Source organism: Ixodes scapularis, unplaced genomic scaffold (genome assembly GCF_016920785.2).
Source record: "Ixodes scapularis isolate PalLabHiFi unplaced genomic scaffold, ASM1692078v2 PGA_scaffold6__148_contigs__length_123643588, whole genome shotgun sequence".
Classification (NCBI taxonomy): Eukaryota; Metazoa; Arthropoda; class Arachnida; order Ixodida; family Ixodidae; genus Ixodes; species Ixodes scapularis.
In genome coordinates, this window is record NW_024609881.1 from 102280060 (window position 1) to 102296659 (window position 16600).

At 41.8% G+C, this 16600-nt stretch overlaps 1 protein-coding gene across 1 annotated transcript in view; it reads left to right on the forward strand.

The window, feature by feature from the left end:
* The first annotated feature begins 2808 nt into the window (after positions 1–2808).
* The window catches only part of LOC8024932 (cytochrome P450 3A14), a 40434-nt gene continuing 26642 nt past the window's right edge, over positions 2809–16600 (forward strand). The window contains exons 1-5 of the mRNA XM_029967553.3: positions 2809–2936; positions 3527–3623; positions 4325–4377; positions 10241–10337; positions 10937–11062. Of these exons, the coding sequence (XP_029823413.2) occupies positions 2878–2936; positions 3527–3623; positions 4325–4377; positions 10241–10337; positions 10937–11062 (432 nt within the window). The 5' untranslated portion in view covers positions 2809–2877. The remainder of the gene's footprint in view (positions 2937–3526; positions 3624–4324; positions 4378–10240; positions 10338–10936; positions 11063–16600) is intronic.

The following is a 16600-nucleotide window of genomic DNA, read 5'->3' on the forward strand; positions in this document are numbered from 1 at the left end:
GGTGCGCTGAGGAGAAGGGAATCGTCTTCACCTTCACGTTGAGGCGGAAAGATGCGAATGAGCATTCCGTGACGTCATGGATTTTGCACGCAGAATTTCAAATAAATCTTTCGCCGTAAATATTGCCCACATTTTTTTTTTTTTTTGCTTAAGATTTATGTTTAGACACGTGTGTCCCAACCAGACTGTCAAAAAAAATATTATTTTTCAGGCGCCCTTCAGGCTACTGTCACGCGCTGTTACTGTGCGTCTAAAAATTAGCACCCTTTATCGCACAGGGGTAGTGATGGAGTGCTGACCCAGTTTTCTCCCAATCTTCCGAGGACCTGCTCTTTAATGTGAGGAGATAAAAAAAAGATAAACTCACTCGAAAAATTATTGAAGTGTGGGAAATTGGCAGATTAGCTAGAAACTGTGTCAACGCTCCGTCACTATCTCCGTCCATCAAAGAATGTTGCTTTTTAGACGCACAATACTAGAGGGTGACTGTGCCTTAAGGAGAACGTGGCGTCAATGTCATGTATTTTTTTATGGTTTGTTTGTTTTGAAGTAGCAGTATATATACTCGATGTTTGCACAAATAAACTTCAGTTGTAAGTCAGCACCCTGTTCTACCTTCTCGTTCTTATCCGTGTCTTAGCGTTTTTTTGTTCTTTTTTTAATTTTTAATCATAAAATACTAACTAGCCCAAACGGTGGTTCAATGATAACTTGGGTATTGTTTGATTTGTGGCCGAATGTGGGTTTAATCTGGGTTAAAAGCGGTCCAACAATGGCATGAATGATAGTCCAGTGTTGGTTTAAATATTGGTTCAATCGCGGTCGAACATTGGCATTAGTGAATGCTCCAACATTTGATAGGGTAGCGCTTTCGAGAAAACCAATGTTAGGCCAATATTGAAGCCAATATTTGCCAGTGGTGGGCCGATGATGGTCCAAAAAGGATGTGCTGCTTGATTGGTCTATACGTATCACCCTTGGATCAGGTTTGGCACCTCTGCAAATATCTGGTGAGCAATCGAAACCCCGCAAAAAATACTTCGGCATTAACTGACGCCTTGAAGCAAAAGCTTTTAAGTAGTGATATTTCGAACTTCTGCCCAATCACAAATTCGGCGCCGAATCTTAGGACTCGGCAAAGCCGACCTTTTGCCAGACTTTTCTAAAGATTCGGCAAAGATTCGGCAAACGTACATTTTTACCATACTTAACGTTGATATTTAGTTTCTTTCTGGCGAAAAAAGGTTTTGAGCAATGTTTTTTATTACTTTAAATGCAACATGTAGTCTTATATAAACAATTATTACGCAATAAGGTAATATTGCATATTATGATTGTATTGGTGTCGTTTTTGTGTGTTTACTGTCAATTTTGCAGTGACCTCTTGCAGAAGTGGCGTGACAGCGAGGCTGGGCAGTAGCAGACGCAGTCGCGAAACACGATACAATAATAGTTTCGGTTTTGAGTCCTGACTGTTCAGCGCCAGCCTGCGTGTCTGTGTACATTGTTAAAATAAAGGCAATAACATTGAGTTCTTTCTTACTCTGAGAGTTACCGTTTCGTCCGCGAAAACGAATGCAACGGTTGGTGAGCCTTCACCGGTTGAGATAACGATAATATTTTAAATATGCATGTTTCTCGATTTGAGTCGCTTGACGTCAGCTTTGCATGAAAGTGTGCGTCCCATATTCGCAACGCTCGTTTTTAACCTTTAAAATGCCGGTTTCTGATGTTAGGAGACACATGGGCGTTTATGAAGATAATAAGAGTTAGGAATATCGGATGTGCAATGTCGAGCATGATAGTTCTGTGTTTAGTTTTAAGGAACTACACGAAAACCGCGCAATAACGATAATTAAAAAGCAATATTACTTTGCTTTAGCCCAAACTTCATGGAATTATGTTTACATTTTTTTTTGTCTGGTTTATATTATTGTATTTTCAGTAACTACCCATGCTACATATCGTTTTTTTTTATTGGAGGATGGCGTCGCACAAGCCACGTGTTGGCTTTGATGCATCCGCAATACCAAACTTTTCTATGATGGTAGCAATAAACAATTATTATAATTATAATTATAAACTACCTGTGAGCCGAAAACAAGATTCATAATTGCGAGGAGTGCTTTAAAGTAATTGTCAGTCAATGTTGAACTACTTTGTTGCATCATTGCAAAGGTCAAATTAAAATCACGCTATCGAGAATGTACCACATAATTTGTCACTTGCGCTGTGGACAGCGTAAATTACCGGTTGATCTTCTGTTCTTGAGGCAGAAAATATTGAAGAGAACAACACTCGCAAAGGCTCAAAAGCTCACAGTTACCGTGAGGCCTACTCCGTACTTCGCCCTAACGGCTGGTAGTACTACACTGTACGATGGTTACCGCACGACCGCATGGCGGCCATTTGCAATCCATGGCCCCGTCGCGTCCTCATGCGTGCGCAGACATTTGCGGAATTTTCACCGAATCTTTGCCGAACTTTCCTTCAAAGGTTGACGAATCATAAGTTTGGCAGATTCGGTACTTTACTAATTATTAGCTTCAACTTAGGATTCTATCGGACTGCCAAACTTGTGCCAAGTTCGTAGTTTGTCTCGCGTTCTTCAGGCTTGGCGACAAGAAGCCTGAGGTAACAAGAACCAACTATTGTTTTTTTTTTTTCAGCTTCATATAGGGGTCAGTAAACAGCTCCCTCTTACAAGGTATAGACGTCTACGCCGTTCGCCAAGCTTGACCGATAGGAGCCGAACCACGTGATAAGAAAGTTCATCATTATCGCTTGTTGCTCGAACAACTACGCAGCTCGGCGTTCACCCACAAAACCTTTGACTAATGCTTAGCTCAAGGTTCGGTATTTCTCTCTGCGTGCACTATGATTTTTCAAGCGTTCCTCGCTGCTTTATCGGGCCTTCTATTCTTATATCTACTCAGGTAAGAAACTTTCCACGACTTCTTCATGGTAAGTGTTTCCAGATTTTTAAATGTGATACTTATTGTAACTTGCGGCTTAAGAAATGCAGGCCGTGTGGAAACCAAGAAGCTCAGTACTGCTTCTCGGCCGATGAGTCACGCCGTTTGTTTATTAAGCTCGCAGCGACTATAAAATTTACATTATTTATTACTTTGAAATCGCAATCTTTTGTCGCTCATTGAGCAATGTCAGGCACATTCTATAAGTGTCTTAGTCTATGCCTACCGCTGTCGATATCACAATAGGTATAAACGCGAAGCCTCCAAAATTGAGCGGGAGGGAGGGGGGTTGATATAAATGTAATGTTAAATGCACTGCGAAGTTCACTATTGTAATCTGGCGATAGTAAAGTCCAATTCGACCCTACAATAGAGGAACTCAAAGTCTTCCCACATGACCATGCTATGTTTGGTATGTGTAGAGAAAGACTTCCCCTCGTTGAAACACTGGCTTACCGCACTTCCTAAATTCGCAGAACATTCGTGTTTTTCTCATACGGTTGACACCAAAAATGCTATGTTTTTATTTTATTTAAAAAAAAAAAACAAAGTTGCAGGAGGAAGACATTTTCATACTTCAAGAGCATCGGCATACCCGGGCCTCCGCCTAATTTAATATGGGGAAACATTCGAGAGTATCACAAAAACGTAAGTGATGTTTTGAGAATTTATCGCGTGTTTATCAAGACAATGTGCATAGTGCCAGAGTAACCGAGAGTTTAAGAAACAAGGGTTGTTACTCATCATGTTCCCGTTTCTACCTTTGTAATCCACTCCTCGACGTTTTTATTGCCTAATGCCGCAGTTCTATTGAATGCGTAGCGATAAAAATTAAGATGACATAGATTCGCCACGCTTCGGGTTTCTTAGGTTTTCGGTGACATGAATGTATTAAAAAATAAGAAACCGAAGTCTTGTTTTTTTATGTAAGTGCGAATTGTTTATAATTAAGACATTGACGCGGACATGTTTTGAAAGCGCGTAAATTTACAAGTGATTTCTCTGCTGTCAACACATTTTGTATTCTATAATATTATCGCGATACAAATAACATGAAATAGGTATTTTAGGGCATTATACCGCGTTCGAACTTGACTGCGAGTCATTGAACGACGTATTTTTTTATATCCTACGGTGCATAATGCTGAGAGCGGTACTCATGTCGTACTGAATCCCTAGAGAAATCCGTATTTTATTTTCCTGTGTACTTGAAGATTTTGTCGAAAATTCGCCCAGGAAGCGCATTAATATCCACAAAAATATTTTAATGTTTTAAAAGATATTGTAACATAAAGATTGTAATTGCATTATATATTTTCGGGGCCTGATGCGATCTAATTATTTTCTAGGGATTTTACAAAGCGTTGAACGAATGGTGTCAAACTTATGGTGACATTTTTGGGTAAGTTCGCTTGGTCCTCTCTTATGGGCTGATTGCATCTACGAAAAAAAACGCAAACATACATATTAATATACATTATAGGTTTATCACAAATACACTACGCTATGCTGGAAGATAGTGCTTGAATGTTGGTCTCAGTGAAGTTCCCTAAATATCATCATTCTCTTCAAGCGAACTCTGCCTACAACAGTCAGGAATAGGAGGTGTAGTACTTACACCCCTTGTCCCATATATAACATCCCAAAACTATAATTCCGATATTAAGTCAATTCAGTCCACTGACATCGAACGGACGATACCAACGTTTACGAGTGTCTTGATAGATATTTGATATAACTTACTAAATACCTAATGTACGTATCCAAGACTACAGAAACAAAGAACAACACTTAGGTTTTGCAGCTGAGCGATCAAAACCTTAAGTGTTTTCCTGTATTCCTTGATGAACACATTAGCTATTATATTAGGTGGTGTCACTCGACTATCAATTCGGTTGTGAAAGTTGGTACGGTCGGTGGACTGTTTTTGGTGTGTTATCTACGGCAGAAGGGGTGTAAGTACTACACCCTTATTTCTGAGGGTTACGATGAACCCTTTTAAACTTTAAATAACACTATTTTTACTAAACAAATAATAAATATTAATGATTAATTTCTTAGACGTTGCATAGCTGCAATAAGCTTTATTTCGTTTAAGACAACACCACACATCCAACTGTAACTGTCCATGGCAGTAAAAATAAAATGTTTCCGTGCGTTGAGGGAGTTGTACACTTGTTGCATGAAATCAAAATTCAACGTTTTGGGTTTTTATTTTATAGTCCAGTATGAAAAGAGAAGTTGACTACGTCGAAGGAACCTAAAACGCCATCCTAATGGTATCTGACATATTTTATGCTTACTCGCGGAAACAATATTGTACTATGGGCTGAGTGATTAATAAATGCAGTGCGGTGGTTTGTTTTCACTTCATATTCGTAATTCATTCTCCTTCGTCCTTATCGTTTATGCTTATTTCACATGGTTTATCACTAAAACCCGGCATTTTGTAGAAAGTTATCTTTAGAGCCATCTTAGTTCTCATCGTGCATAGATAACCCACTAAACATAGGCATCCTCCATTGACACTTCCATTTTCAAAGCTTCCTTTCTTCCCCAGATATTCATTGATCGTAATCGCCTTTCGGTATCAATAGTCTCAATAAATGACAGCTTTGATGTTAAAACTGTAATTACGATTGTTCTTAAAATTATGTTTCATAATGATGTTCGTACATTTTTTATTCGTTTATATTTGTATTGACGTATTTCTTGCCTTGTTCAATGATATTAATATATTTGTGGCTTGTTAGCGCTCTATTCTTGTATTTTCGAATAACTAGCACACTCCTCTCTGTAAGGAATTCGGCCCCTGAAAATAAATAAATAAAATAAAAAACGACAATATCACCATATAAGTAGGGTGTGTACTTTCCGGTGTTTATTTGTGAGAAAAATCGGCGGATGTTTTTCGGTGTTTATTTATTTTCAAAACACCGGTTTATTTCGGTGGAAAGTCTCACGATGAGGCTAAAATCGGTGATTATCGGTGGAAAAAATGCGATTGATCACAGACAGAGAGTTCCAATTTTATTCACATATTTCATACACTTCTTTTTTAAAAAGCATCTATTTCTCATACTTGGTTATTATAGTAGATGCAAGCATACTTTGAGAGGCTTGCATCCGTCATGGCAGCACGTTCCTTGCGGTTCACAACCCACAATTATGAAAACGCGCGCTCCTGTATGACACGGACGTTGGCAGTGTCTTCCAGGAACCATAGCAACCTCTGAATATATGGCTTGCACCGACATTACTTGGCCAGACACAATGGTTAAAGGGCACGAGAGAGCCTACCCTCCACCGCGTTAATTTTTCCACAAAAGGGGGCCATGGGAGACACAATAGGGGAAAGGCGTGTGAGAGCTTAGTTTCCAGTGCGTTCACTAGACGCTTTTGACCCCCAGAAAAAAGGGCGGACTGACGCCACGTGCAAGCCATGTGTAGACACTGGAAGAATGCAGGATCCACGAGATAACACGCTTGACGAACCTCTACGGGGAAAAGGTTTCGCTAGGTCGGAATCATGCCACGACCGGTGTTTTTCGGTTTTGACCGGTGTTTTTCGGTTTTAACCAGAACGAAAAAATCCAACCGCCGGTGTTTTTCGGTTTTAACCGATTTTATATTTTCCTCGCCGACGGATGTTTATCGGTGTTTTTCGGTTAAAACCGGAAAATACACACCCTACATATAAGTGGCTACTGACCGATAATAAGATGGTATAAAATCACCAAGTTTAGCGTCTCTTACGTTGTAGTGACGGCCGTAATATCCCCATATATAGCCCACCCAGAATTCAGGTGAAAAGTGGAAGGGGCTAACTTGCAGTGTAAAATCAATAGTAAACAAAAAAAAAGCATAGCCAAAGAACATGAATGTTGGTTGATTTCCGTTCGGTCTAGTCTTTTTCAAAACTTTTAAGAGAACAGTCACTATTATTATTGTACAGAATACCCATGACATTGTCGCGCACATAGTAAGGCGTAGTCGGCTGGGAACCAGAAGGGAAACCGCCATTGGAAGTCGCTCGTGGAGCTAGGGCTGCTTTCGAAACCACCAGGTACGGTAGACATGCCGCACCACTCGTATAACCGGACCACAACTTCCTAGGAGGCGGATGCCCAATGATTATTTGTTGTGTTTCTCCTCATCTCAATGTAAACTCATCCTTTTCATTTCAATTTTTGGTCACGCGTTTGTTCTGTAGAACTTCGCAGCGCAGCACGTCTATCAATGTACAACCAACTAGCCCAAGCTCAAGCCCAAGCTTTATTAATCTATAAATCTATCAGATGCCCAAGTTTTGGACACAAAGATTACAGCGTCTTGCCGCGATGGCTTCTTTCGATTGCTCTTGGGCATTACTCCTTCAGCACGAATAAGGTAAACGCGACGGGTTTGGGGAAAACACGTCACCTAAAGAAGTGATCCCAAGTGGTGTGAAGAAAATACATGTCCCAAAGTCTAACAAAGAATACATTTTCCCGACAAACCCATTCTGAAATAGAAGATGTAAGCCCTGCAAATTTGTGTCAACGAAATAATCACATTCTCGATTGAAGGACTGTAATATCTTTTTTAAAAGAAAAAAATAACAACACAATATTTACATTCACAAACGGGCAGAAATCATATAATATAAGGTTTTGAAAGCATTGGTGGTGGCTTTACGCTCAGAAAAATTGACCGTAACCATAAAGATGTTCCAGGACCGAGTCGGCTCATCCCAAGAAAAGGAGCATGTCGATGACGAAAATAATCCCTGGAGAAAGGAAACAAGAGGGAAAAAGGTACCTCTTGTTTCCCTTCTCCAGGGATTATTTTCTCTTGTTCTTGTGCAGCTCGCTTGCACCTTTGCAGTTAATTGAATTATAAGCATGTCGATGCTCGTCTAAATGCAACGCCGTTACAGGTACTTCTGTGAGGAGCGCATTTCGGTGGGATGGCAGTAATCGAGGACTTCCTGATTGATGTACATACTATTTGAATCTACCGTGTCAGTGTGTACTCAGAATATTCACGGCAGTATGTTGAAGTGCCGCTTCCTTTTTAGAATAAATAAAATAATATGACTCCACTCGAATTCAGAACAATATGTCTGTCATAGAGAAATTTGCGAGGCTTTCCCTTATTTCAAAATTGGTTCTACAAGAATATACTTCTTTGAACGCCTTCGGATTTTTTTTTTAATTTCCACATAAAACCGAACATTCTTTTCTGTTGATTTTTTTTTCGGTGCTTTTTCTCCTGGGTTGTTTACTCCGGGGCCCTTTTTACCGGATATTTTTTTTGTGCACCCAATGCGACAGGTACTGGCTAGAAACGTTCAAGCGTCCCAAATTAGCCACCTGCGCAAGTTTAATCGCTTTTCTTAAATCTCGCGGAGTCTTATAGGCCCTTTGTTATTCTGTTTCTATATCGACGAACTCGAAGAGCCCATCGGCAACCTTTTCTGAAAATACGGGCCATCCGTTGTTTAAGGAACGCTTTAATTTGCCTTTTTCGTGGCATTGCTGTAGGTGACTTTTGTTAGTCGAGTCCTGCTGCCCCACTTGCATTCATTAAACCCCTATTTGAAGCGCCATCTTGCTGACGTTGCTTCCGTTCTTCCAGTGCTATTGGCCCGCCTCCGCCTTCTGAAAAGTGAAGCTCTGTCGCATACTGATGTCATTGTTTCTCTGCGACGGAAGACGAACTGACCAAGCTTTTTAAGTTCGTGGATCCGTGGTGGTGGTAACGGCGTTTGAGGAAGACTTATTTTTTTATCCTGTTTCTTTTCAAACTTGTCACTCCAGTGAAGGAGTCTGCCACAAGGGCGACTGACATGATCAGCATTGTGTGCGGATCTCTCGCTCTAGCAACACATCTAATCCAGTTTGCCCCATGGTCACTATTGAGAGGGAGAATGAGCAGAGGGGGAATGAGCCAAGGAGGACTGTGTTTTCCAGTCAACATTGTTCTTATATCTCGCGTTCATGCTAACTGATCCCGGTTCTGGAGGGGTCGCCATTAGCCAGTACAGAGAGGTTACCAGAAGTGGGCAATATCATCAAAAGACAATTCGTAACAGGACAACAATTGTAGGAGTGCAATTGGTCACATGATGCAATTTGTCAGAGGACAATTTGTCGGTTAGTGCGCTGGCTCAAAACCGGAAAGAGAGTGACAAGGTTGACGCGCATATGAAGAAGATAAAGTTACGAAGACTTTTTTTTGCATGCTTACTTTTGGTTTTGGAGTGATGACACTATATTTTCGTTTTAAGATTCCGCGTTGATCCCTGTTTAAGATGTTCACCAATGCTTGCGCGAAACGTTGAAGACTCGTTTCTGCCCGCGTCCTTTGGTTTCTTTTTCATAGGTCGGTTTTACCTTTTTTGTTAGGATTAGGATTGGGTGAATGTGACTGCCTATATTCGGTGTTCATTTGGTCGGTTTTGATATGTTTATTTTTCAGTCATTTTCAGGCTTCAGCGTGAGTATCAGCCAGTATCACGTGGAACGAAGAAATATTTAAAGAATTCCATATTTGCCATAAGTCCTCCATAGTGAGGGCATTCCATTCCTTGATGATCATAGCAAAAAAGAAATATCTCTCAGGGTTAACGTTATTCACTTCTGATAGGGAGCTCGCGTATTTCGTGGCTGTGATCTTTTACGTTGTGAAATTAATTTGGAGCATTTCAGCTGGCACTTTTGAGTAGGATAGAAAACCGTGCCAGTAAAAAGGAGCCTTGCACATGCCTAATTATTTGGGAGTTGCAATATGTTTGATAAAAAAACAAAAATAAAAAATTCAACAGAGTTCGGCCATTGGTGTGACGAACCGTCATCGAGGCGAATTACCGTGAAGGAGACTACCTCACTTCGACTTGTTCTTCAACAAACGGTCCTACAGCCATCTGATTTTATTTTACTAGAAAATATAGCAAATCATGTAAAAGCAAGTAGGTTGATATTTTGTGGTAGGGCATCTCTTGAAATATTATTTTATAACTTTCCGCATCGCCTAAGAATACCAAAGATTTACGCATTAAATTAACCCTTTTGTCGTGAACGAAGACGCTAATAAACTTTGAACCTTGCTGAGCCTAGCAGTCGAGCCCCGATTAGTGTCCGAACATGTAAGGCTCTTCGTGTTTCGTTTCCGGCCTCCACTAAACTTAGAAAAAAAAATATATATATATATGCTAATATTTGCTGCCATAAATATTTGCATATTTTGACTCCATTCCCCCCCCCCCCCCCCTCTTTCCCTAGATTCTACAACGGCGACGTCCCAACGCTAGTTGTGAAGGACCTGGACATGTTGGAGTACGTCTTTGTCAGAAACTTCAAGAACTTTACGGATCGCGGTGTGAGTTCCATAGCCACTATACTTCATTTCACTCCAAGGTAGACAGGAGCCGATGCCACGACCTGATAGAGCCAGCCAATCGAGAAGTGTCCAAAGCGCATCGACACCAGGCTCGTCGTCATTGTGCGTTCTTTAGTCACACCCTAAGCGAATCTCGCAGAAAACAAATATGTAGGATCGCGAGCGGATTTGCCGGGACTGGTTGAATTCAAAGTCCCTTGATACTTCTTTTACAAGTAACGACAACCTATAAAAATGACAAAACAAATTCCTCTGAAACAAAATGGCGGCATTCAGTTCAAACCTCTGCTGTGCGCCTCCATTCGCTTCCTAAAGCCTGCACCGTCACGCAGTCCGCGCTTCAAAGAATGTCGCTACTTGTAGAAAGCCCTTATCTAGCGACTTTAGTTGGATTAGCTAGCAATAGCATAACTCCCATCAACCTCATGAAGATGCACTCTTGGCGCTGCTTGACAGGCTCCATCAAGTTGTAGCGCTGACACAGGCGGGACTTGAAGTGAATCGAAGCAATAGCTGCCGTTACGTTACCTCCCTTTAAGGCACATTGCGGTTTTGATTGTAACTCGGACATGTTGCAGATCACAATGAGAACCGACGAAATGCACCCTTCTCTTGGAAAGGCTATTATTAATGCGAAGGAATCTCAATGGAGGACCCTGCGGGGTTACGCTTCTTCTGGATTTTCAGCGGCCAAACTAAAACGGGTACGTTTGAAAGCATTACTGACATTCAGTGACTTTTTATTTATTTATTACAGCGAAGCTGTACATGACTCGTTGGTCGGGATTTTTTTTCGTGTCCGTCGACAGAAAAGTAGTCGAGAGATGAAATGTTTGACAGAAACCCGACGCGGGCGCCTTATCCCTTATCATGTGCTTTTGACACTTGTTTCTATAAGAAAAACACAAAACAAGTGCCCAAAACGGGATAGACGATAAGCGCGTTTGCCAATTCAGTTTCCCCGCTACATTTAGCGACAATATTAATGTCATCTAACCCAACACCAATTTTGTTTCCTCGCTAAATTTAGCGTCAAAACTGACGTCACATGACCTGCTGTCACGTGGCCTATATATAGTCGCATATATTGACGCCCACCTCATATATCTATGCCAAAAGACACGTGGCACTTTTTTTCATCTCTGGGATATGTACAAAAAAATTAATTCGGATAAAGAAGCCCCTGAAATCCAAGGAAAACATTTTTCGTGAAAAATAAATCTCATTTTTGCTCATAACATGCTCTAAATTTCTGGAATTTGCATAAAACGCGTGTAGTGAAGAAAAACATTGTCAAACCACAGTTGGGTACGACACAAACTTAGGTGGGCGCCGAATTACTCAATAACATGGCCTATCTCACAGTAAATTACGAACATGAAAAACGTCAGTTTGAGTCAAAACAGGTGCTCCAAAAATGAGAAAGTTTATGAGATTTCTTTATTTTTAGCCAACTTGGAGTCGGGTGTTACAACACTTTTACAGAGGAGCTGTTAAGGGCTAGTTTCCCCAGGTTCGTGTCCCCCGCAAAGAAATGAAGACACAGAACTCTGGACACCTACCGCCATCTGTGAGCGACGGCGGCGAGTCATGTATCTGGTTGCCGCCGTCGCTCATAGATGGCGACAGCCTTTCCACTCTGGCAGTCTAGCTTGCCGACTTGCGGCCGGCCATTACTTTCCATTGTAGAGCTCCGCTGATCTTACTTCTTCACCAAAGGGGAAGGGCTGAAGTTTTTTTTTTTTGTTGCTTTTGTTTGTTCTCTTAAAACTAATAATTGAATTGCACGAGTGAAAATTTTAAAGCCACGTTTTGGTGCATTTTAATTAAATGACAAACTATCGAGTTTGTGCAGAACTTGGCCTTATTGAGAGTCAGAAAAAGCAATGTGGAAATTGTTCCCCGCAACTTTCAAGACAGCCAAAAGTTCAGTCAACCTCACCTTTTTAACATATAAAAATTTAGAAAGCGTATTTTTGTTTTTTGCTGAGAGTTCCTTTTTTTAAAGATGTGCTTTTACAACCATACCTCGAGGCGCACACCTCGTAGGCGACGCACGCCGACGCTCGCCAACAAGGCGCCAACGGTGTGAGACGCTGCCGCTAGGTCTTCAACTTTCTAATGAAAACAGTCGTTGTTCAGTTGAAGTGGAAGTTATCCTGAGACCCAAGCATCCGTATCCTATTTAACTAACGTAATGATACTGGCGTCGAAATTTCAATCGACTAAATAAGTAACTGCCGACGAGTGCTCAGCTTAATCGTCTGCTTCCCGCGTTGGCGAATGCGTACTGCGTGTCGGCCTCGTTTGTTGTATGTCCAGATGTAAAAACAATTTAGACCAAATAGCTCTTCACCGACGCCAAATAATAACAGTGATGTCGCTTCCCCGTTGAATTTAAATCTATTTTGAGATAACTAAGTTGTACTGAAGTTTGTTGGCCAATCCACCAAGGACGCGCTTTGTATTAAACACATTCTACGCGATCATTTATTGACCGTTGTATCCGATATGTCGTGGAAAAATGCATCGCAATAAATGGTTTATTTTTGCATAGAACCAATGCGAAAATCAATGCTTCCATAAAATTCGATCGCTACGTCCGATATATTGTTATAAGTGGACCGCACTGTACGTCACGTATCTAAGAATCATTCTGGGGAGGGATTGTGGCAATTTGTTTGCACGCAATGTTGGAATTGGGTGTAAAAACGCGAGAACTGGTCGATGATTATCATCGAAACTATTACCATTTCGCAAATTTTGTAAATTGGTCAAGCCTCTGATTGTAGTTGGTGTCGATACTGGAATTGCAACTTCAGCCATGAAGAAATTATTTAAAAATTCAAGCAACAATTTGTTTAATAAAGGGACTTACCATGACGTTTATTACCTCACCTAATGTCCGCCGAGCCTGACACTCAGATAGCAAAGACGTCACCTGTGTAACTCCCACTTCTAGTCAAACACACTTCCTCTAAAAATACTAGTCAGTTCAGAATTCCAGAATGTTTTGTTGACCTCCAGTGCACTCCTGAGCCTGAAACAGTGCACATGTACTTGACCTCAAGGGTGTGAGGCGTCCGCCGCAAACAGTAGAATGCCTTTTTCATCATTGCACTTGTTTGGTAGCGCTACATGTTCTATCAAAATATATTTAAATTCAATACAGAAGCAACATGACCGTTACCATTGCACAGTGATGAAGAGCTATCCGGTCTGCATTGTTTTTATATCTGGACATACGACAGACAAGGCCGACGCGCAGAACGCTAACCCAAACTCGGGAAGCAGACGATGCACCTAAACCTGCGTTCGTCGGCTGTTACCTGGGCAAAAATAGAGCAAAATTAAGACGCCAGTATAAATACATCACGTTAAAAGGACACGGATGAGTTGAAGTGAGGTTAACGTCCACTTCAACTTAATAAAAGGTGTTTTCAGGTGAGCGCTGAAGGCCTTGCGGCGACGTCTTCTTACAACGCTGACGCTGAGCTGGAGATTGCCAGCGTGCGTCGACTACGAGGCGGGCGCCTGGAGGCATGGTCGGAAAGGCTCATCTTTAAAGTGTAATTTCTGAGCAACAACAAAATGGTATTTTCTAATTTTTAGATATGTTGAAAAAAAGTGAAAGCCGTTTACAAATCCCTGTAACGCCGAATTGGAGCGCAGCTCTTGAGGAGGAGGAGTGAAGGGTACTGAGGGGAGGGTAGACCCCTCCCCCTTCTCCTCCTCCTCCCCTCATTCTTTAATATGCTCCGGGGGGGGTGTCACGTGACTTCGGGGAGGGGGTCACGTGACCTCGGGGAGGCGTGACCTGGGGGTGACCTCAAGGCCACGTGACCCCAAAGGTGACCCCCACGTGACCTTGGGGTCACGTGACCTGGAGGGGTCACGTGACCTCGGGGGTCACGTGACCTCAGAGGGGTCACGTGACCTCAGAGGGGTCACGTGACCTTGAGATGACCTTGGAAGGGGTCACGTGACCTTGGGGGTCACGTGACCTCGGGGGTCACGTGACCTTGGGGAGGCGACCACGTGACCTCGGGGGTCACGTGACCTCAGAGGGGTCACGTGACCTTCAAAGGGTCACGTGGGGTCATCTTGGGGTCACGTGACCTTGAGATGACCTTGGAAGGGGTCACGTGACCTCGAGGGGTCACGTGACCTTCAGGGGGTAACGTGTGATCACGTGACCTTGAGATGACCTTGGGAGGGGTCACGTGACCTTGGGGGTCACGTGACCTTGGGATGACCTTGGTTACGCCGACGGCGACGGCGACGCCGACGGCGACGCCGACGCCGACGGCGACGCCGCTCAAGCCAGGAACGGGCCCCTAAGAGCTGCGCTCTAAAATATGGTGGTTTCAACGTTTGGCTATTTTGAAAGTGGAGGGCACCGAAGCCCCATGGGGCTTCGGTGCCCTCCACTTTCAAAATAGCCATTACCATGCAGAAACGGCCCAATTGAGAGCCATAAAAGGCAATGTGCACATTGCCTTTTATGGCTCTCAATTGGGCCGTTTCTGCATAAACTGGAGAATTTGTCATTGAATTAAAACTCACCAAAACGAGGGTTTAAAAAATTTACACGTGAGATGCAATTATTTGTTCAGGAAGAGCAAACGAAAAAAGTATTTTAGTTAACACTCAACTCCAGGGTGACTTAAAAGATTAAGAAACCTCGTAAAGTCCCTCTTTTTGGAGCTCTTATTCGGACTCAAATTATCGTCTTTCAATGCTTGTATTTAACTGTAAGATAGGGCTTGTTATTAAGAAATTAGGCGCCTACATATATTTCTCTGGTACCCAACCGTTTTTTTTGTTTTTTTTTTAGCTACGCAGGTTTTATGGCGATTTTAGAAATTTAGAACATGATATCAGCAAAAATAAAATATGCTTTTTTACAAGAAATCCACTTCTTGGATTTCAGGGGCTTTTTTATACAAGTTATTGTTTTCGTACATATCCCAGACAAAAACCTTCCACGTCTCATTTGGCATGGAATGACTCATAAGACACTATAAATTGTCCTCCAAAGAAACTAAAACAATCGCTTTCGAAATACTGCATTTCAAGCATTTCAGTAGTTTGAAGACAAATGTCACTGCCAATTTTGTTTTTGCCGTGCGCGGTGTTTGCGGTATCCTATTTGTACAGCCCTTAATGCCGTATGTGTAGAGCGCGCTTGACATCTTTTACAGTACTGCGCTAACGTGTAGAAGTGCCTACATTGGCCAAACAAGTTGTGTAAGTAAAGTTATGCGTGACAATAGGTGATCCAAACGGACTTCGGCTGGAGGTCACTTACTCTGTACTGCGCAGATTTCTGGCGAAAACTTATCGAAGGAGTCACGATAATTGTTTCCCTCATGCCTTCAGCCAAGGAGGGCTGATACCTCACGCATGAAAGACATTCTTTTCTGACACATGAAGTGGTGGGAGGGATAAGATAGCGAGGGAAACAGGAGAGGCTCTTGCTTTAACAAAAGAAGGAAGTAGGTTGATATGTCTACCAAAGTTTGGTCAAAGTGCGCACCAAAGAGATAGCTTGTTTGTACGTGTGACGACTGACATCATTGTTGTTGCTGGATGTTTTTTTTATATGAAATGCTTATTTGAGAATTATCGTTCTCCTTTTTAGACGCTTATTCTCTGTGATCAATATTTGCGCGATGTTCACCTTTTTTGGCTCCTAACATTTTCACGGGGAACACACAAACGTTGTAGAGGGTGTTCATCAAAAAGTTCCAGGATGCTTTTTTTTACCGATTACAAAACCAGGCATTATTGAACGCTCATTCTTCTCCCAAGTGCAGCCCTAGTGATCTGAATCAAACTCCAGAAGTTTCAGAGCTAAGCATTACCTCAATCAAAAGTTACAAGGGATTTTGTAACATTTTGAATGGAAAAATGGCGGCAGACGGAGTCCTTAAATACATAAAGCAAAATGGCGGCAGCAAAGGAGAAAGGGCGTTATTTTTCCTTCTGAATTGTCGCCATATCACTCATAATTTTTAACTTAGATAACCGTCAGTTTTGTAACTTTGGCATCTGTTCCGATCACTAGCACTACATTTGGGCGAAGATTGAACGTTCGAGAATGCATAGTTTACTTTCGCGGTAAAAAAAAATAAATAACCTGGACATTTTTAGGGCTTACAAGTTTTGCATATAAATCAATTACAAACACCCACACAGAAACTCTCTCTGCGCAAAAAAGACAGTGTTTTTGTGTTTTT